This window comes from Sapajus apella, unplaced genomic scaffold (assembly GCF_009761245.1).
Source record: "Sapajus apella isolate SASKATOON/1434 unplaced genomic scaffold, GSC_monkey_1.0 scaffold5, whole genome shotgun sequence".
Taxonomy (NCBI): domain Eukaryota; kingdom Metazoa; phylum Chordata; class Mammalia; order Primates; family Cebidae; genus Sapajus; species Sapajus apella.
Window position 1 is genome coordinate 36,100,637 of NW_022436945.1, and position 21,792 is coordinate 36,122,428.

General features: G+C 36.9%; 2 protein-coding genes across 6 annotated transcripts in view; one reads left to right on the forward strand and one right to left on the reverse strand.

Annotated features, from left to right (window-relative positions):
- Window positions 1-10,949, reverse strand: part of GABRA4 (gamma-aminobutyric acid type A receptor subunit alpha4) — a 70,156-nt gene extending 59,207 nt beyond the window's left edge. The window contains exons 1-2 of one of the 3 annotated variants that reach the window (XM_032274090.1): window positions 9,883-10,949; window positions 9,356-9,474 (exon numbers count right to left, since the gene is read on the reverse strand). In XM_032274090.1, coding sequence (XP_032129981.1) covers window positions 9,356-9,474; window positions 9,883-9,968 — 205 coding nt within the window. In that variant the 5' untranslated portion in view covers window positions 9,969-10,949. The remainder of the gene's footprint in view (window positions 1-9,355; window positions 9,475-9,882) is intronic. The other 2 variants (XM_032274091.1, XM_032274092.1) reach the window with 2 other exon arrangements.
- Window positions 10,431-21,792, forward strand: part of GABRB1 (gamma-aminobutyric acid type A receptor subunit beta1) — a 439,527-nt gene continuing 428,165 nt past the window's right edge. Inside the window, exon 1 of one of the 3 annotated variants that reach the window (XM_032274094.1) lies at window positions 10,431-10,503. The gene's annotated coding sequence lies outside the window, so the exon portion shown is untranslated. Of the gene's footprint in view, window positions 10,504-10,848; window positions 10,958-21,792 lie in introns of those variants that run through there. The other 2 variants (XM_032274096.1, XM_032274095.1) reach the window with 2 other exon arrangements.

Consider the following 21,792-nt stretch of genomic DNA (forward strand, 5'->3'; position numbering starts at 1 on the left):
TGAAGTCCAAAACTAGCACAATGTCTTGCACATATTGGGTGTTGAATAACTGTGTTTTGTCATGTTCCTAATATTATCCCAGCAGTGATTTGAAAACTCATCAAAAGGAAAAATTAACAGAATTACTTTCCACATCCGTTAAACTAAAAATATTTCCCATTTAAAGCATAAACTGTATCTTATTTTGTATTTGTATCCTCTGGCAGAACCAATCACAGGTTTTAAATGTAATGGGCTTCCAATAAATCAGTTGTCAATGAAAAATGGTCACTATGTAATTAAGAATAATTATTAGAGACATCTCCTCTAATAAGACAGTTTAGGACGTTCAAAGCAACCTACTAAGAGTATAATTACATGGAAAACAGATAATTTTGAGCTTGGAAGGATTTCTTCCCATATTTGATACACATTTGTGCAGCATTAAAGACATTTTTTATTTAAAAAATTGTACTTTGTTGGTAATAGGGAAATATTTTTTATTCCCTAAAATATGGTTGACAGTCTGTAAGGTAAACAAGATGATTTAACAGTTTTTTTGTGAAAGAAAGCCAAAACCAGCAAGATCAAATTCAGGGAAATACTACCGTCTAATTATTGAGTTTAACTTGCTGGGAAAGTGGGAAGGCAATTAACAATGAATCAGATGACCTCCCAGTTTACTTTACTTTTGCAGTACAGGTATGGCTAAAGATGGAATAATTTTTGAAATTTCATCTCCAATAATAATGTCTAATTTGCTGTTACATCATAAGAAAGACCTATGGTGTTTGCTGATCTTGAAACTAGTTCATCCGCATTTTCCATGCACTTGAGGAAACATTTATAATTTTTCAGCCACCTGCATCATGTATCCACCATGAACTTACAAAATACTAGTGACGTATCTCCAAAGATGAAGACACTTGAAGTATTTAAGCAATACAACAACAAGGAATCCTAAGTGAAATGCATAAAGAAATCTCTTTTTGATAGTCATTTACAAAATATACAAATACAAGCCTCCCTGAATATTAAACAAAGACAAGAGATAGCCATTGATATCACTGAAAGAGCAGAAAACACTATAAAGTTCTAGAAGTTTCTTTCTGTTAGGAGACATTAAGGATTAGGGCCTCCCATGTCATATAATCCTTCTATCAATCCTGGTCTACTTTGCCAATAATTAAAGCTGTCAAATAAATAAGAAAAGTAGGAACAACAACAACAATAAATATGGGCAAACAATGAAAACAAGTAATTCACAGAAAGAAAATTCTTGTAGCCAAGAAAGATTGGAAAAGATATTCAACCACATTAGAACATAGAATCAGAAAAATTCAAATCATTTCACAATAAAATGCCATTTTAAGAAATACCATTTCAAGATATATATGTGATGTATCTTGTGTTAAAGAGGGTATCTGGATCCTGAATGTCATGTTCATTGTAAACTGTAAATGGGAGTTGATTTTGTAAACTCATCATGAAAAATAGTTTGGCATTATCTTGTCAACTCCCACTTACACTAAGATCCAGAAAAATCCATTCCTTGATATATATGCAAAAGAAACTCTTGCACATTTACAGCAGGAAATTTGGGCCAGGATATTCACAGCACCACAGTCTTGGAAACAAGCAAAAAGCCTACTGCCAACAGAGCAGATGAATAAGCTGGTTTCTTTGCAATGGGAATATCACACAGCAGTCAAAATGAATGATCTACTGCAATATGCAACAAAAAGAATGATTTTTAGCAATATATAATTACATTAAAAGCATCAAAAGATTATATATAGCAAGTTCAAAGCAATTAAATATTTTAAATTACTTTTAAAATAAAGATAGTCCATCTAAAATGACATTCAAAGGAAAACTAAGAACTAATTTTAAAATGAATTAAAATCGTGGTTACTTTAGGCAAGGAAGACAGGAAGATAGGATAGGGGAGACCACGTAGCAGGATAAAATTGTCCAAGTCCTACACTTTGTGCTAGTTTGTGGTTTAACTGGTATGTTTATTATAGTTTAATAAATGATTGAACAGATGAAAGGATATATAAAAAGAAGATCATGTATGGACCAATAATGAGAGTGTGTCATAAACCAAGAACTACTAATTCAGGCTTCAAATCTGTGTACATGTGGCTTATAGAATAAATATATAAGAAAATAAATATATAAGAAAAGCTTAGAGCATAAGGCAGTGATGTTTAATGATATACACAAATGCAATCAGATGTATGTTCTCATCTAAAAGAAATTTAACAACTCAGTGAAGTATTACCCAAATATCCACCACTTTTCTAATAGCCTATGATCTAGATTTTACAATGTTTATTTCGGGAAACACTGAATGCAATGGATATAGCCTAATCCTAAAGAAAATGTAAATATAGCACCAGCATATTGTATATCTTTTTTTGTTGTTGTTAACCAAGAACTTAAAGTAAAGTTGTGCTCTGAATTCGAATTTCTCTTGTTTTCTCAAAAACATCTTTCTTTCAGCTATCCCTAACCTACAGTCCAATATTAAATATCCTCTACTAGATTATTCACAGTAGTAAAAAAAACATGTTATGGTCTAATAGTGAAAAAACAAAGGCAAACTTGCCTCTTTCTCTTCTCTAATTCTTCCTATTCACTCCATTATAGTACCTCTAATTCTTCCTATTCACTCCATCATCTATCTCAATAATTTGTTTTTCATGCCTAGCGTCCACTTTCTTTTGTCAGTACCATGACTTTTTCCTTATATACAACATCGTTCCCAACAACTTTGAAAGTATTTTTCTTTCTCCCATTTCCTACCTCCTTCCTTCTACCATCCCATTTCTCTGCTTCCTTGTACAAATGCTCAGAAAAATCATGTTCCATTCTTTCTTGAATGAACTCAATCAGACTTTCATACCCATCATACCAACAAAACTGCTCCAACTAAACAGTTAAAATCACTGAAGATACAGATATTGCTAAATCCAGTGGTCAATTTTAAGTTCTTATCTCTCTTGATCTGTCAGGAACATTTGACTTAATCAATCCCTTCTCCTTTCTTTCTTTTTTCTCCCCTTATCATTTTACCTTACTTTTACACACACTCCCTTGGTTTTCCTGTTACTTCACAAGCCACTCCTTTTAAGTTTTCTTGGGTCAGAGATTCTGCCTCTCCTGTCTGGAGCCATCCCCTAACATTGGAGACATCAAAACTCAGTATTTGTACCTTTTCTCTCTCAAACTTTATCCCCTGTAATCTTTTCAGATTTCTGTCTTTAAATACCATGTATATTGACATGCTCATCATCCCTGAATTTCAGGCTCATCTCCACTTGATGTGTGATAGACATCTCACAGGTACCATACCTGCATACAAATTGCTCATCTATGCCCCTGGTCTGCTTCTACCACAGTCTTGACAACTCAATTTTTCTAGGTGTTCAAGTCAAAAACTTTAGAATCAGCTTTGACACCTCCCTTTCTCTCACATCCCACGTTCTGGCTGTCGTCAGTTGACTTTAATTTCAAAATATCCTGAAGCCAACCATTTCTTATAAATTTGCAAACTTCTCTGCTACCAGCTTGGTCAAAGTATCCATCATTTCTTGCCTGGTTTATTATGGAAAAGCTCGCTGCATCTGCCCTTGCCTCTGACTGCCTGTTCTAAACACAACAAGAGCCTTTTAAAATTAGTTCAGGCCTTGTCCCTGCTAAAATCTTTCCAGTCACTTTTGATCTGACTCAGAGTAAAAGCACAGTCCTAATCAGCCTGCAAAGCTGTACACAACCTTGTCCTCCTATCACACTGGTCCCCTCTTATGCCTCAGCCCTGCTAAACTTCACTACAGGGTCCCTGACTTCCTGCTTAATATGTTTGCACTTAGAGATCCTCCTCATTCATTAGAAGACCCCACCCCAAATGTGGTTATGCTTTTACCTAATTATGTTCAGTGTTCAAATAGCACTTTCTTAATGAAGTCTCCCCTAATTATTCTACTTAAAATTGCAACCCCCTCCCCTGCTTTACCATACTCTATAGCTGTTAACCAAGATTTGGCACAATATATTTTACTTATTTCTGTTACTTATTTTCTATCTCTTCCACCGTGTGAACTTATGAGGGCAGGAAATCGTGCAGTCCTCCCCAACTTTAAATAACACCAATCTTGCCCAGTTTCTCAAAATAGAATTGAGAAGTCATTTTTTACTTTTCTCTCTTTTTTTAACATTCATATCAAGTCAATTGCCAATTCTTTGTTGAATTAAACCTCCAAAAAACTCACTTACGTATATTCATCTTTACTACATCTGCCACCTTATTCCAAGCAACCACCAACTTAAGAGAACTAAAGTAAAAGTAAAACAAAGCTTCATTGGTCTCCCTGCTTCCAATTGCCCCACTTCCTTTTCTACGCCTTCCTTTATGCAGACAAGATGGAGCATTTTTCACTCAAGTCAAACCATATCATTCTTTCCTCTTAGAAAACTCCAGTTGCTTCCAGGTTCACTAAGAGAACAATATAAGCTCTTTCACAGGGACCCCAAAGACTCTACAAGACTTAGCCTCTGTTTACCATCCCAACCTAATCCTATGAGATTCTTCTTGCTTTCTGGCTACGGGCACACTGGACTCCTTTCATGGTCTACATCACACTAACTGATGATCTACCTTTAGACCTTTGCACTTATTTTTTTTTGTTCCCTTTGAAAATTACATTTACTCTTTTCATACCTGACACCTTTAGGTCTTAGCTTAAAAGACTTCCATGAACACCGAATCTGAAATAGATCCCTCACCCAATTTTTTCTCACTTTTAGCATGCTATTAGATTATCTCATAGCATTTTCATTTAATTATTTTATTATTTCTTTATTATTTTCATCTCTCTATAATGCTTAGCTATAAAGTCTGTAAGGGCTCATGTCAGATCAGAATGATATCTTCACAACCTTACATTTTTCCTGACATATAGCAGTCTTTCAATACAGATTGATTTCACAAAATGAATGAATGAAAGAATGGGACAAATTGGAAGAGAATGAAGCTTTACATTGCCGAGAAGTGCTCTTTTCATCTATGTATTTTTAAAACTATTTCTCTATTGACATTTAATTAATAAGGCTAGTACATGACACATTAACTTTTAAATGGAGATACATGGATCATTTAAAAACATCGCAAACACAATTTGATTTTGTGAGAAAGATACTTCAACTTAACCCAAATGCATGTAATGTTCTCTATTTTCTTTACTATTTGAAAAGTTATTAAAGCTTTAGAATGAAGTTCTCATTTCGCTCCTTTAGAGGAAATGTAGTTTTGCTTATTTTAAAGACCTACTTAATTTAGTAACAAGAAAGCATGTTCAGGAAATTTGACCCTTGATAAACAGGAGGATGCAAGAATGCCTCTGAAGTGGATATAGCAATAGACCAGCTGCCTAACTAAGGTTTTAAAGATGAGGGTGTGAGTTGTGACCTTACCAAGGAGTAGCTATAAAATTGGTGGGGAATTCTCTGGAACTTTTCTCAGCTTCTTTTCTAACAGAGGGATGATGCCTGCCCCACTTATCTCTTTACAAGCAACTTTACAAAATTGACTAAAATTCCTTATTCCCATTTCATAGACGTTGTGGAAGGTGATTCAGAGGCAATGATCTGTATTTGAAACATTTAATATTCTAGATCATGTGCCTCAGAAGACTGAGATGCATGAAAGGCTGTGCAACCCTTCAATAAATGAAAAATGAGTAAAGGCAAGTTTCCTAAACCATTTTCTGGTAGTTAGTAAATACCTTAGCTATACATTTTTAAGACAGCATGTAACAGTGTTGAAAGTAAACAAGAGCTACAGGATTATTTTCTGACTCTTTTATGGAAGGTTCACTTGTGTGCTACGTCTAAACAGGTGCAAGCTACTTCAGGATGATAGCAACTGATGTGTCCGAGGTTGAAAGGACTACATCCCTCAGAAGTCCCAAACCAGCTTCTCTCACCATGCCTCCTTCCCTCTCTTTTCACCTTTTCCCCCTTTCTTCTCCAGTGGGAGAATGTAGGAGACAAGAGAGAGGAGATCCTGGAGGGATGTAAAAAAAAAAAAAAAAAAAAAAAGGAAACCATTTCAGTTCCTTTTATTTCCCTATCGCAAGCTGTGCTGCTGAGTTAAAAATACGTAATTTAGTTTCCAAATCTATTTCAACCCCTGCCTGGCCTACTGAGCAATCACAAACCATCCAATTTCAATTCAAATCTTTGCTTTTAGCTTTGTTTGAAATGGAACACAGAGAAGTTGTATAAACAGATATAAAGTAAATGCCCCACAAAGAGCAGGAGGAGGATTATAGGAATCAGGAAGTAAATCCATATTTATAGCCTACTAGTCAAAATCTGGATTGTTTTCATTTTATTTTTAAAATACCAAACTTTCCACAGCGTATGCAATGTCATAAAAGGCGTCTGATTTGTGGTATCTAAGAGTCTGTGCCAATGATGAAGTTTCTCATTGTTTTCAGTGGTACACATTTACAACTTCATATAAACAAATAACACATTTTTTGCAGGTGAGAATCACTATTCCTCTGTAATGCTGAGAATACTGTGTGTTTACAGAGAATGACCTACTGCTAAAAAGTGAATCACATCTACCATAAACATTTATCAGAAAAGCCAAGAAAGAAAGAAAGAAACAAAAACCCATGTTATGCTACATAGTAAATGTTTAAATGGTTAATCAATTGCTAATGCTGGAAGTCATGTTAATTCAGCTCCTTCCCATGAAACTATAAAAATATTTTTAGGTGGGTAATGCAGATCACTTGTCAGTGACAAGCTAGATGACTAATAATGTCCTTGAGACATTTAGCAGAATTACGATCAACCAAAACCGAGTAAGGTCTCACACAGAATATTTTCACTTATGTTATTGTCAATATAATGCTAGATGGTAAAAATAATCCATCTACAATGGATCCCTTCTTCCATTTGAATTATAACTTGCATTACAGCCAGCTGGGCAGGTATGATTTTAAATTTCAACATTTATAATAAAGCAATTTCATTTCTAACTTTTCACTTTGATTTATGTTCTGGTATATCAATTTTCTGATGAATATTTGAACTACGTGGGACTGGATACTTGTCCTATTTTTTTCTTCACTTGAAATGTCAAGTTTAAAACATTTATGGGCAGATAAATCCTCTTTTATTGATATAATACTGCCTTAAATGGTATCACATCATCTGAACCATTCTCCACAACACTATTTTTGATCTAAAATGGTAATTTCCCAGTCACTTATGGAAGATCATGCATTGACAAATGATTCACCTCTTTTCAGATTTGCATGAAGGCAAATGCAGTGCAGGCAACCTATCCCTGGAAAGGCAACATGAAAAGAAGCAGGAGAAACTTTCATCCTTCTCATCTATCCTTATCACTGTCAATATACAAATGCTGGCTGGGCGTGGTGGCTCATGCCTGTAATCCCAGCAGTTTGGGAGGCAGAGGACGGTGGATCACTTGAGGTCAGCAAGTTCAAGACCAGTCTGACCAACATGGTGAAACTCCATCTCTACCAAAAGGTATATTTAAAAAAAAATAGTTGGGTGTGGGTGGCACGCGCCTGTAATCCCAGCTACTTGGGAGGCTGTGGCAGGAGAGTCGCTTGAACCCAGGAGACAGAGGTTGCCATGAGCCCAGATCGTGCCACTGCACTCCAGCCTGGATGACAGAGCAAGACTCTGTCTCAGAAAGAAAAAAATAAAAAGAAATAAAAAATACAAATGCTGAATGAATACCCTCAATGGCTTCCCATAACCTTCTCATAAAATCCTAGAAAATAATGGTTTGGAATTCAGAAGACCTGATTTCATCCTCTCATTGATATACTATGTGCCCTTATAGACATCACTTTCCCTTTCTAGACCTCAGTGTCCCATCTGTTAAATGAGACTAGACTCCAAAAAAGTCCCAATTCTACTGTATCCAACTCTATTTTATCTCCACCAACTCTTTCTAGCCTCAGGCCATACTCCTACCTCACATCACATGCTGTCCTGCTCCCCATTCTTACTTTCTCCACTCTCCCAGCATCTCCTCTTCCACACACCCTCAACAGGAAGCATAAAGTTGCTCCATGCTTCTAATATTAGATGATACTCATTATGTAGTATCTGATACCACTCCCATCTGCATGGCGTTGTCTTATAAATACACAGCCTGCCCTGGGTTTACATCCTTCTACTCCCACTTACTAACTTCGAACTTGCACTAGTTACTTAACTTTCTAAGCCTCAATTTCCTTATCTGTAAAGTGGGTATAATATTGGCTTTCAAAGGATTGTTGTGAGGGTTATACAGAGTAGTAATGTCTATAAAATGCCTGGTATATGTGAACATGTTATTAAATAAATACAATATTACTGGCTGCTATTATTGTTACCGCTTGAATGTAAGCTCCTTTAAGATAGAATATTTGTCTTGTTCAACTCATTTGCTGAAGGGTAAGTAGTGCAGTGTACTGTAAAGAATAGGGAATTTGAGATCAAAGAACTTGGGTCAAACCTGTGAATGGGACTGTAGCAAGTGATTTGTCTTCGTTCAACTGGACTGAGAAGCTGTTTGAGGTTAAGAACTGTATCTTAAGATTTCTGTGGACCTAGTGCCTAGCACAAAGCTTGGCGCATAGATTTCCATTATATATGCAAAGGAAATATGAGTATAAAAAAGAGCAACAGTGCTGTTAATGGATGTGCCTCTATTAAGTCTTTTAAACCTATTTTGTTGAAGAAAGCAAGCTGAAACATCTCTAACTTTAGTCTTAGGAGGAAAGCAATGACACATCCCCATAAAAGAAAGAAAGAAAAAAAGCATCCCGCTGTAGAAGAGAAAAGGAAAGGTCTGGGTTCTCTAGCATAGCAGGCAGCTTCATGCCCCAGATTCATGTCCTAGGTAGAACGCTGGCCAAGGTTTTGGCAGAGGCTTGGACACGTGGGAGGAAGAGGGACTTCGGTTCAGCTGCTTCAAGTGCAACCTGCTCTGAGCGAAGTGGCCAGGTTCAGGGAAACTATTCTCAGCGAAGAGCGGCCAGGCAGCTGAGCCTAGACTTCCCATTTTTGACTCTTCCTCTCCAACCTCCCCCACCCAGCAGTCAGGTCCCGGGAGGTAATTAGTGTGGGGGAGAGGCAAAGCTTCTGAGGGGGCAGGGAGATGGGAAAGTACGGGTGGAGGCGGTCTTCTTGTCATAGGTCTCACCAAGAGAGGAGAGATAGAGATTTATTTTTGCACGTGAGGCATACCTAATGATATTCCCACAGACAGACAGACAGGCAGACCAAGAGAGGGACAGACAGGGTACACTTGCGCTTTTGAAATCGTTCATACCCCCAAATCCAGGACGCAGCCTGTTGTCATAACCATCGAGCAAACTGTCCAGGATGCGGGTGAAATTTTCTGTGCACAATTTCTCCTCCTTTTGGTTCTGTCCTGGGGAATCGTTTAAACTGCAAGAGGAAAAAAAAAAAAAAAAAAAAAAAAAACGGGGGCGGAGGAGATTATTTTAAGAATCCATCAGAGAACAGGTGCAAACAGGTTTGTTTTCTAGGGAAAGAGTCGCTTGCCCCAAGCTAAAGGCGACGAAGCTGGGGGTTGGGATGCAGAAGATAGAAATGGTCAGGAAAAGCGCGCCCCACCACAGACCCACAGTGCCCACACGCCTCTTGCGCCCTGCACCCTTCGTGCTCTCCGCATCTATGCGGTCACAGAAAAGCTTGGCTTTGGCCCCCGATCTTACAGCTGAGATAAGAAGATCTAGTCCGCCCAGGGCGGAGCGAGTGCCCGAAGGGGTCCGGGAGCTGGCCATTTCTCCACTTTCCCGTCGCCCACCTCCCCGCACACCCCAGAGAACTCACCAAACCGCCAGGCACAGGAAGCGCAGGAGGGCGAAACTGACCCCGGCGGATAGAGCGATCGCGGGTACCTTCTTGGCAGAAACCATCTTTGCAACATGCCATACTTCAAGCCTGTTCACGTTTCCAGGCTCTTCAGATGCCCTGAGCAGGGTGCGAGGAGAGGGCAGAGAGGCTCCCGCGGCGTGCGCACACTCGCGCTCACACTCGCCCGCGCTCAGCCAGCCCGAGCCGCGGTGGGCGTGTGTGTGCACGGGGCCAGGGGAGGCGGAACCTGCCTTCCTCGCCCCCTCCTTTCTCGCTCAGCGTTCAATGTGTATGTAGAGCTATGTATACCGCTCCACACCCTTTCGTGCCCGCGCGCTGGAGGTTCTGGGGTTCGCATCCGCGCGCTCGCGCTGCAAGACTCGGCAAGTTTGTTCCGACTGTAACTCCGGGATGAGGACCGGGGTCTCTCGCCCCTCCTCCGGCTCCGCAGCCCCCCACCCCAAGTGGGCTCCCCGCCCACAGCAGAGCTTGGCCTCCTCCCTCCTGGCCCCCTCCCTTCCGCTGGGATTTGGATCTAACCAATGAAGCTCCTCTCTCGTCAGGTTGTGCGAGGACCTGTTTGTACCCAGAGTCAAGGTTGGAGGTAGAGAAGGGGTGGTGAAGGGGACTGCTGGGCGTGGGGTGGGAGGAGGTGGTGAGGAGGGGGGGACAAGTCCGGGCTCAATCGACCTTTGAGACCCAACCCTTCAGGTGTTGTGGGGGGTGGTAGGGAGGGCGATGGAACCAAAAAGATTCTTCCTGGTAACAGGGGTTACCACTCACCGGACGGACTCCAGCCAAACTATTGTAAAGTGGACTCCAGCCGCACCCTAGTCCCAGCATTTGCTAAGCTATGGCTTTAAAGACACCCCGTTTCTTTACCCGCCTCCACTGGACACGCGCTCACCCTCCGCGTTGCTGCTCCATCCTTTTCTGGAGAGGAGGGGAGAGGTGGAGACAAGCGACCTCTTGTCAAAATCACTTTCACTTCTTTCGACACTCTTCTGTTTCAGAACGGAGTTGACTTACTTCCAGAGGTTGACCGCTTTAGGTAGGGGGAAAGGACGGCTGGAGAGAGGGAGAGGGGGAAAAAGAGAAAATATGTGTGTGACAGAGGCACACACACAGAGAGAAGGTGGGGTATGGAGAGAAAGGATACATAAATTGAAATGGAGGGGGACAAATCTTAGTTCCCTTGTGACGTGAAAGGGATCACTAAGCTCTATATCTTTAGTGTTTTATTGGGCAAAGATAAGCATTCCCAACAGATCTTTGAAAAGTATTTATTATTGACTTCAAGGGGGAAAAGCGTCTTTCACATTAGTAATGATGCATGTGGAAATTTTCATATGATGGACCAATGAGCTAAGCAATTCCCATACCCTGGAAACAAACCCCAATCAGGTTGTATTCGGAACCCTGATGACTTGTTCAGGTTTGGATGACTAGTGGACGGGTACGAAGTGGGAACTCATTATATTAGACAGAGGATTTGTTTTTTGTGTGTTTTAAATGTTTGGAGTCAAGTTTTCTTTCAAAGGGAAAGCCAAAAGTGCCCATCATGCTCAATAGCCAGAGCTCCGTGCTCTGTATTCTGTACTGCTTCCTTCATGGAATTTGTCACACATCATCTTAATTCCATCTCTGTCATTCTTTTCTCATAGACTGTAGTCTCTCTGAGGGCCCGGGCTGGGTAATTTTTGCTCATCTGTGTTTATTTTATCTGTTGCTACAGTGCATGCCACATAGAGTGTCAATAAATATTTATAGAATGAACAATTAAACAAAGCAATGAATTGCTTGTTCCCAGATCCATCTTATAAATTTGGATGAGGTTCAAGCTCTCTCTTTTGGGAAACATAATTGAAGTACTAGTGCATCCTCCAAAATATGCCATGAAAGCACTGGTCATCACAGATTCTCCACATATAACATTATTTCTCCAATCTTAATACTTTTCTACATTTTTAAAAAGAGAGTCTAGCTCTGTTGCCCAGGCTGGAGAGCAATAGTACCATCATAGCTGACTGCAGCTTCTACCTTTTGGGCTCAAGGGATCTTCCTACCTCAGCCCCAAAGTAGTTGGAACTAGAGGCATGTGTCACTATACCTGCTCAATATATATTTATGTTTATTTTTTTGTAGAGATGTGGAGGCTCTGTGGTGTCACCAGGCTAGTTTCAAATTCCTGGCCTCAAGCAATACTCCTGCCTCTGTCTCCCATAGCTCTGGGATTGCAGATGTAAGGCCAACCCTTACATCTGTAAGTCTTTTCCTATACTTTCTTGTTTTTTTTTTTTTTTTTTTTTTGAGACGGAGTTTCGCTCTTGTTGCCCAGGCTGGAGTGCAATGGCGCGATCTCGGCTCACCGCAACCTCCGTCTCCTGGGTTCAGGCAATTCTCCTGCCTCAGCCTCCTGAGTAGCTGGGATTACAGGCATGCGCCACCATGCCCAGCTAATTTTTTGTATTTTTAGTAGAGACGGGGTTTCACCATGTTGACCAGCATGGTCTTGATCTCTTGACCTCGTGATCCACCCGCCTCGGCTTCCCAAAGTGCTGGGATTACAGGCTTGAGCCACCGCGCCCGGCCTTCCTATACTTTCTAAAACCTAAATTGGTATTTGCTAAACTACTTTCCCTTGCAATTTTCATTTAAAAAATATACACATCAAAAAATAAATACAACCTAAAATAATGGCTTTGGGGAAGAAGTTACATATTGTTGAAGATAAGTATCTTTAAAATTCAAATTTAAAATCTGTGAAACTATTATATTCAAATTAAAAGAACATTCTTTCAGAGTAGCTACTTCCAGTTATATTTTTGTTAACTGGGTTATAGTATTTAAGTTCAGCTGAAGATAATTCTAAAGACATTTTATTTTATTTTACAGTATTTCATTTATGCTACTTTTTTATTACTTCAAGAAAACATATGTTGAATTTCACTGCCTGTAATCTTTAAAAAAATTGCCTATTAACATGAAATGTTTTTTTTTTAGAACTCTAACATCCTGAAAAGTTACAATTTACCTCAATTTACAAATATAAATATGCTATTTTTCCATGTGAACCCCTATTTGTGATAGCCCAGGGTTGTGAATGAATTATACTACCCTCAAATATTATCATGTTAAGCAAGTCACATTTTAAAAATTTAACAAATGGGTTTACTTCAGATATAATAAGTTGCAAATAATACAGACAGCCCAACTGCTAAAATCTTAGGATGGACCCTTCAAAGTCCACAATGCCTATGAAATGCCTTGAAAATGAACACAAAATTTTGTTTTTATGTAATGTATTTTTCTGTAAGACTGTTTAACTCCTATCAAGTTCTTATAGGCCATGGACAACTATAGTATGGATCAACATTTTAATATTAAAAAACGCTAGAACATTCAACCAAACAAGTGAACGAATATTGGTAATTAATGTGTGATAAACATCTCTATCCCATTTTATATTGCTGGTTTCTATAGGCTATCATGTAGATTGTAAATCTCTTGTGGGTACTCAGTCCTATTTATTGTCAATTTATCATATGTCCAATGAGCTTGGTACACAAAATATTTTAGTCGTAATGAAGTAAATAATTTGAAATAGTTCAACCTCTTCCTCTTTTTTGTTTAAAATTAATTCTTTCTGGTAAATATTGAACCAATCGTAACCATTTGAGTAAGGTACTGGTATGAATTACTGCTTTAAATTCTGAAGACTTGTAGATGTAGACCCAGTTTGAAACACTTCTGTTCCAAGAATTTAGAAGCTATTGACAATTTTAGGTTAATGTATTCCTCTGCCCCTTGCATTTAGCATAGGTGAGAAGAATTGATTTGATACTCTCTTAGTTAATACATTTTCTTATTTGTATTAAAACAGTGTTTCTATTGAAGTATTACCTGTATACCAGCTATTATCCTTGTTGAGTTATAGATTTTTTATCTTCATTCATTTCTTATTGTATGTATTTGAGGTATACAACATGATGTTTTGATACACATATATATAGTGAAATGACTTTTACAGTCAAATTAACATATCCACCAGCTTATCTTTTTGTGTGTGAGGTGGGAGCCCCTAAAATCTACTCTCTTAGCAAATTACTGTTCAGTGCACAATGAAATATTATTAAGTATGGTTTCATGCTATACATTAGATCTTATCATCATATATAACTATAACTTTGTACACTTCAAGCTCTATCTCCTAAATTCCCCTCCCCACCATCCCTTCTTTGGTAACCACCATTCTACTCTCAGTTTCTATGTACTTGACTATTTACAGATTCCTCAAATAAGTGAGAATATTTCATATTTATTTTTCTGCACTTTCTGTGTCTGGCTTATTTCAGTTAGTATATGTCCTCCAGGTTCATCCATGCTGTTGCAAATGGCAGTATCCTTTCTTTTTTAAAGCATATATATATGTGTGTGTACATGTATTACATATATATATATGCACATATTCATCCACTGATGGACACACATAGGTTGTATCCATATCTTGACTATTATAAATAATGCTGCAATAAACATTAGAGCTCAGATATCTCTACAAGATGCTGATTTTAATTCCTTTGGGTATATGCCCAGAAGAGGGACTGCTAGGTCATATGATAGTGCTATGTTTAATTTTTTGAGGAACCTTCATACTGTTTCCGCAATAGCTGTACCAATTTACGTTCCCACCAACAGTGTACAAGGATTTCCTAATCTGAGGGAATTTAACATACTGTATTTGACTAAACATCTCATAATACCAGTTAATACTGCTGTCAAAATAAGAACTTTTTGCCATAAAGTTAATGTAAATTTAGTTATTTCAGAGAAATTACTTTAAAAAATTAAATTAGGACAATATTTTTACCTGAATAAACTCTACATATGAAATTTGGAAATTCAACTATTATAGTATATTTCAATTAATTATGAATATATATTATATCAATTATGCTTTTATAATTGTCTGAGATCAAGTTGGACGTTAAGACAGTATATAAATACTAATAGTCTCCAAGCTCTCACATTAATTTAAATTATATTAGGAAATATTTGTTATTCAATATTAACTTCTATTTTATTTGAAAATCTGATTTTTTAAATAAGTACAAAGAATACAATTTAATGGGATACAATCCAAGTAATTTATTTAATAACTACTTTTTAGGCTTAATTGAAAATACCTAATAATATGTGAAGCATTATTGTTTTCATCAGACCTTGAATTCTGAAATAAGCTCTCAGAATAAGTTTAGAAGTACTACTCCAAAGAGCCACGATTCTCTGTGTGTATGTGTGTGTGTGTGTGTGTGTGTGTGTGCACATGAGAATGTTCTATAAACCCTGTACAGAGTACTAATTATTAGAAGAAACATTCCTTTAATTATGTTAGTATATGTATGGTATGTGTGTATTTTTAAAGTTTCTGAAAAAGATACTATTGTTAAGAAATAGATTTATTTTCAGCACCTAATAATAACAGTTTGCAAGGATAATTTATGCATTACCAATAGTGCCCCAGATTAAACCACATAGTTCATGCAGAGGGGATACACAAAGATGAAAATGCTGACAGGTCTGATTCATTTGACAACCGTTTAAACGTTGTCAAATTTGTTCCCAAGTGCATATTTTATAATAAATACAATGTTATGTCTTGTTTCAAGAGTGATAAGGGACTAGTAGAACTACTTTGGAAAGCAGTTTGCCAATATATTTAAGTTTAACATATTCATACCATATGACCAAACCATCTAATTTTAATTTTATAGCTCCAAGAAACTCTCAAACATGTTCATGAGGCGACATCTAAAATATGTTGTGTTGTTCATAATACTGGAAACTTAGAAACAAATTAAATGTCATTTAACAGGGAAGTGGATATATTATATTGTGGTGTAAAAAGAGAACTAGACAACAATTAAAATAAGGAAATAAGGTATATGTCGCAATATAAATATGCCAGGAGTAAATGTACACAAAATAAGCAAGAGGCAGAATAATGAAAACATTCTCAGAGTTAAAGACACCAATGAGAAAAACTGTTTAGTTTACAAGATGATGGATTACAAATAAAAGAAACAGTGCTAAAACTCCTTCTGCTTGTAAGATAACAAAACTAGCTCGCATCGGTTAACACCAACATGGCTGTTAAAATAGAGTTTGCACAGAATAGACATACTGACATCATAGCCTGAATTTTCATTGCATGTTTCATACTAACTCCTCCCAAATTTGCACATGGGACCCATGAGGAGGCATGAAGAGATACCTGTGAATGCTCAAGGACCTTCCAGACCACCTCTTTTCTTCTACCTATCTCCTGCTAATTCCAAAATCTACCCCTTAAGCTTTTTCTAATAAAATTACTACCTTCAAGTCAGCACAGGGAGACACACTTGCGCTGGACCCACGTCACCTTGTTACTTAAATTGCAATAAAATCTTTTCTTTTCTCAAAAGCTCTTTGTCTGATGACTTCTAGTACATCAGGGAGCAAACCTCTTTCTCTCAATAACAATAATACCTTCAGCAAAATATTCATATAACATTTAAAACATAAAAAATTTATGCATTTTGTCAGCATATATGTAGCCATATGAAAAAGTCTGCATGAAAAAATAAATAACAAATTCAAGGTAATGGATATCCGTGGCAGAAAGAGGAATGAAATAAGGAAGAGAAACATTAACCATTTCAACTATTTATGTACTGCTCTATCTCATTAAAAATATCTGAAGAAAATATGGCAAAATGTTAAGATTTGCTAAATCTGATGGTCAGGACTTAGATGTTCACTATGTTACTTTTTTTTTGCAATTCATTGTCTATTGTGGAGCAAGGCACTATAAAACTTTCTAGCTTAAAACAATATATGATATTCTCTCACAGTGCACATAGTTTTAAGGGGCTCATGTAGTGGTTCTCCCTAGAGGTCTTTCACCCTAATGCAGTTAGATAGTGGCTAGGACTGGCATAATTTGAAGGTTTGAATGAGCTGGGCATCGAACATGGCTTATTGCTTCACATGACTGGTACCTCAGTTAGAGAGAGAATTGGCTGGATTCTCTTTCTCTCTCTCGCTCTCTCTCTCCCTTTCTCTCTGTCCTCCTTACTTAGCTAGCTTGGATTGCCACATAACATGCTGGTCTCAGGGTATGTTATGTAGCAATCCAAGCCAACTAAGTAAGGTGGCTTTTTTATATGTCAGCTGGCTTTCCCAAAGTAAACGTTTCAAGGTAGGCTGAAGCTGAAGACTTCTTATGACCAAACCTTGAAAGTCACAGAGCATTATTATACTGGCCAGAGCAGGTTACAGGGTCAAACCAGATTCATACAGAAGGGGATACACAAAGCTATAAATACTGAGAGATATGATCATTTGATGGCCATCTTTGAAGACTAGCTATTATATATATTTTTCATAGGCCTGAAGTATTTCATAGAACACATTGAATAGCATTTTATAAGAATGATGTGATGGTTAATTTTGTGTTAACTTGCCTAGATCACAGTACCCAGATGTTTGGTAAGATATTATTTTCAATATTTCTGTGAATGTATTTCTTAGATGAGATAAAGATTTTAATTAGTAGATGTTAAGTAAAACACATTATCCTCCATAATTTGGGTGAATCTTAGCCAATCAATTGAAGACCTTAATAGACAAAGACTGACCTCCCAGAAGAAGGAATTCTGCCATCAGGTGAAATTCAGACATGAAATGCAGCATTAGATATTCCCTGGGTGTCTAGTCTTCCAGACTTCCCTGCAGATTTTGAGTTTACCAGCCCCTATAATTGTGTGAGTCAATTTGTTAAAATCTCTACAGAGAGATTGATTTATGCTCTATTGGTTCAATTTCTCCAGAAAACCCCAACTAATAGAGTTGCATAGGGATATAAGATTAAATAAACATTTAATCTTATGTATGTTCAATTTCTCTAGAAAACCCTAACTAATAAAGTTGTATGGGGATATATGATTAAATAAACATTTAATCTTAAATGTTCTGGGTTCTAGTAAAATTGTGTGTCAATTCAATGTTAAAATTTTTCTTGCCTTTCAAATGCCATTGAATTGTTCCAAAAAGTGATGCGAAATTGTTATAGAACTCTGAACCTTATCTTACAACAACTTATTGTTTTTGTTACTCTTAGAATGATTAGTTTTTTATGACAGTTAATAACTCATGATATGTGAACCTTTATAAATGTTAAACCTACATAAATTATTACTTAGATTCTAAATTAAACATTATATTTGAATTTTTTTCTTTTGACTTTTCAATTAAACAATGCATTCTCACTATGGAAATTTTGGAGACAAAAATACTAGGAAAAAATTATATATCATACAATCATTCAAATAAAACACTTTTTTAAACTCTTTAAAAAAGTAGGCCTAAGATTTTGCAAAAATATCAACATTTACTTTACAAGCTTTGGGAAACACAGTAGTGAGGGAGCATATTTGGCAAGTTAATAAGCCTAAAAAACAAAGATGCAGGAATATACTGTGTACCTTATGCAATTTTATTGTATATGTTTGCATTGGATTTTTTAATTTTATCATATTTTTGTTCTTGTGATATGAAGCAATTCCTCTTTTAAATATGTTTATAACCGGAAGAAAACATAAATTAAACCTAAAGAATGAGTGTATTTTCACTAATCGTTCTAGACACAAATATTTTAGTCTTTCAAATGTTTAAATCACAATCACCTTTAAAGTAAAGCACAATGGCAGAAATGTATCTGGCTTTTTCTGTATCTTTAAGTCCCCAATGCAGAACCTGTAACACAAACCAGGCACACACAAACTAAATGATTAAAATATCATAGACGTATACCAGCCTGCCATCAAACCAACACAGTGTTTGAAATTAAACTTTTACTTTCCAGACAAATCTGTGAAGCCTGAACATGATACAGTGGCAAAATATTTGGTCCTCAGAAGACTATGAAGCCAGACTGCTCTTCATTACCATCTGGTGGCTACTGCGTGGAGTGGCATTAACCACAATTTAAAGAGAGAGTTAAAGGGACTGGATGTCATTAGAACAGAAGGAGAACCTCAGTAGTATTGATTAATATTGAAAATGCATGAGGAGGATTTGTGACTTTACCATAGAAAAGTTTACCACAAAAAAGTTACTTATTGGAAACAGTGTACAGTGAGCAAAAGTTGATTGTTTGATTTATGGATAGCATAAGACTGCCAAATTACTCCTTTTTGTTTTATAATTAAAAAAAGACATTTTGTTCATTTAGCGATAAATTCTGTGTAGCAAATTATCTGAATCTACTAAAGCTTTAAGTCATCCACGTATCTTCACATGTCATTTGCCTCAGAAATACTCTTTTCTTTTTTATCTACTTGGAAAATACTAGATATCTTTAAAATTTAGATTAAATACACCTCACTTGGGAAATCTGTGTCCTCCCAGGTAGGGGTTTTGTAATCTGTCTCTACAGACTATTGTATTTCTGTGGACCATTTGCTTAACGATTTATTTTCATGACTAACTGAGCTACTCCAGGATATGATATTTATTTACTCTTGTAAGACCCAAGTTCTAAGCATTTAATATGCTTATGTAAGGAGTGAATCCACATGGAGGTTTATTGTTATTTAGGAAATAAATAACAATATTTTAAACCACTTCAGGCTAAAAGACACTGAGACAAGGGACAAATTTAGGTTTTGGAGAAAGTAAATGTCCATATTGACATTCCAGTTTCCCATTCCCATCACAGAATTGCAAAGCCAAAACAGAACCAAAGAAATCATCTAGTTCTGCTACATTATTTTCAGCATGGGGCTGAGGCTCAGAGAGACGACATGATTTTCCCAAGTTTCTGTATAATTGCTAACTACCAGAATCAGGATTGGAATCCCAGTCTTCTGACTCTTTCTCCAGTGAGGCTTTTATTCTGCTGACTTAATCCCTGACTTTCCTTAAGAGAAACCTTAGGTCTAGGAAATTGGGCTTTGCACCTAAAATACAATGCCCTTTCAGGAATTGAATCCTATTTTTGATCCATGTCAGCCCATATATATCTACAGGAAAGTTAGGAAATCATTAACTATGTTATTCAGCATTACAATAATATATTTTAAACTTTCTTAAAGTTCATGATTTTTTTCCAGTGGTTACAATTCTAGGCATTGATCCTAAGAAAATGACAAGACATTTATGTCAAGATTATAGACATGATGAGCAATAGGGCATCATTATTAATACCTTTTATTTTTAGTTTTTTTGGGGGTACATGGTAGGTGTATATATTTATACATTTTGATGCAGGCATGCAATGTATAATAATGTTAATACTTTTGAAAAAAAAGAATAGATTAATTAATTAATTTCCCATATCTTTGGCTATCAAGGAATAAAATTTAGGGCTGAATGGGAAGAGTTTGAGGTGCTAAAAACACACCTTGTTTTTTAACTGCCTATTCCACCTATGGGTCAGGCCAAACATTTGGTTTAAAAAGCAAACAAGCAAACAAATGAAAAAATAAACAAAACAGATGACACAGTCTCTTTGAATCTGTTAAGATATGTAGCTTATAATCTAGAATCAGTTTTATTCTGTGAATGTGTATTTGATGCTATATCAGTCAGTTTTTCCACCTTTAAAAATGATACTTCTAGGAAAAGTCATGTTAGGTATTTGAAGTTTAATAATCATAGTTTCAATAGTTTTATGTGTTCTCGAAGGTCAAAAACATGCAGCTATTTGTAATTGTTACTAAGGCATGTATAGAAATAGTGAATTCTGAGAGGACAAGGAGCAGGCAAATGCAATCACCTAGATGGAGAGAGAGAGTCTTAGCCAAGAGTGGGTCTAGTGGGAGGCCAGACACACCTGGCTTTGTGGCTCCTAGAGTGAATGTCCCACATGTAGAAACTTTTCTGAAGTAACTTTTTTTTTTTTTTTTTTTTTTTTTTTGAGAAGGAGTTTCACTCTTGTCTCCCAGGCTAGAGCGCAATGGCACAATGTCAGCTCACTGCAACCTCCACCTCCCAGGTTCAAGAGACTCTCCTGCCTCAGCCTCTCAAGTAGCTGTGATTACAGGCACCTGCCACCACGCCTGGCTAATTTTTGTATTTTTAGTCTAGATGGGGCTGGTCTAGACTAAAACTTTTAGGCCAGGCTGATCTCTAACTCCTGACCTCAGGTGATCCACGTGCCTCAGCCTCCCAAAGTGCTGGGAGCCACTGTGCCCAGTCCTGAGTTATTTTTTAAAATGGTTCTTGGTACAGAAGTGAACATCCAGTGAGATTTTAAATGTCAGTGTATGGTGAAAATGTAGCAAACTTGTGGTTTTAAGCACAGTATCTGATAAGGATCCATCTGATGCTAAAAGAAATGGGAATTAAACAGAAAGCAGTAAAGCAATGCAAACATTTTAATCATCAGTAGGGACTATGGACAGTCTCTCTTAACTTATAGTCAGCTTTTTTTAAAGCCTCCTGAAGATATAAACACTGAAAATGTCCTTTAGTCAATCACAGAGAACTGGACGGCTCCCTCTGCATGCTCTTTAAAATTAGTATCCAGTACTTCTACAGTGGCTACCAAATTTCTTGACCTAACTCTTCAAGAGTCTACTTGTAACATATGGGCCCTAGCTAAATTGTGTCTTACTTAATTTGTACTCTACTCTGGCTTATTTACAGTGAAAACTTGCAGCATTTTAAACTTTTTTTAAAATGGATATAAATGTCTTCTTTCCTCTCTTCTCTTATTTCTCCTTGTTCTTATTTTTTAAATTTACTTAAAACTTGGAAGTATCTGATTTGGGGAGGCTCTTGTTATGTTTTTTTACATCTTCTTTTTTTTTTTTTTTTTTTTTTTTTTTTTTTTTTTTTTTT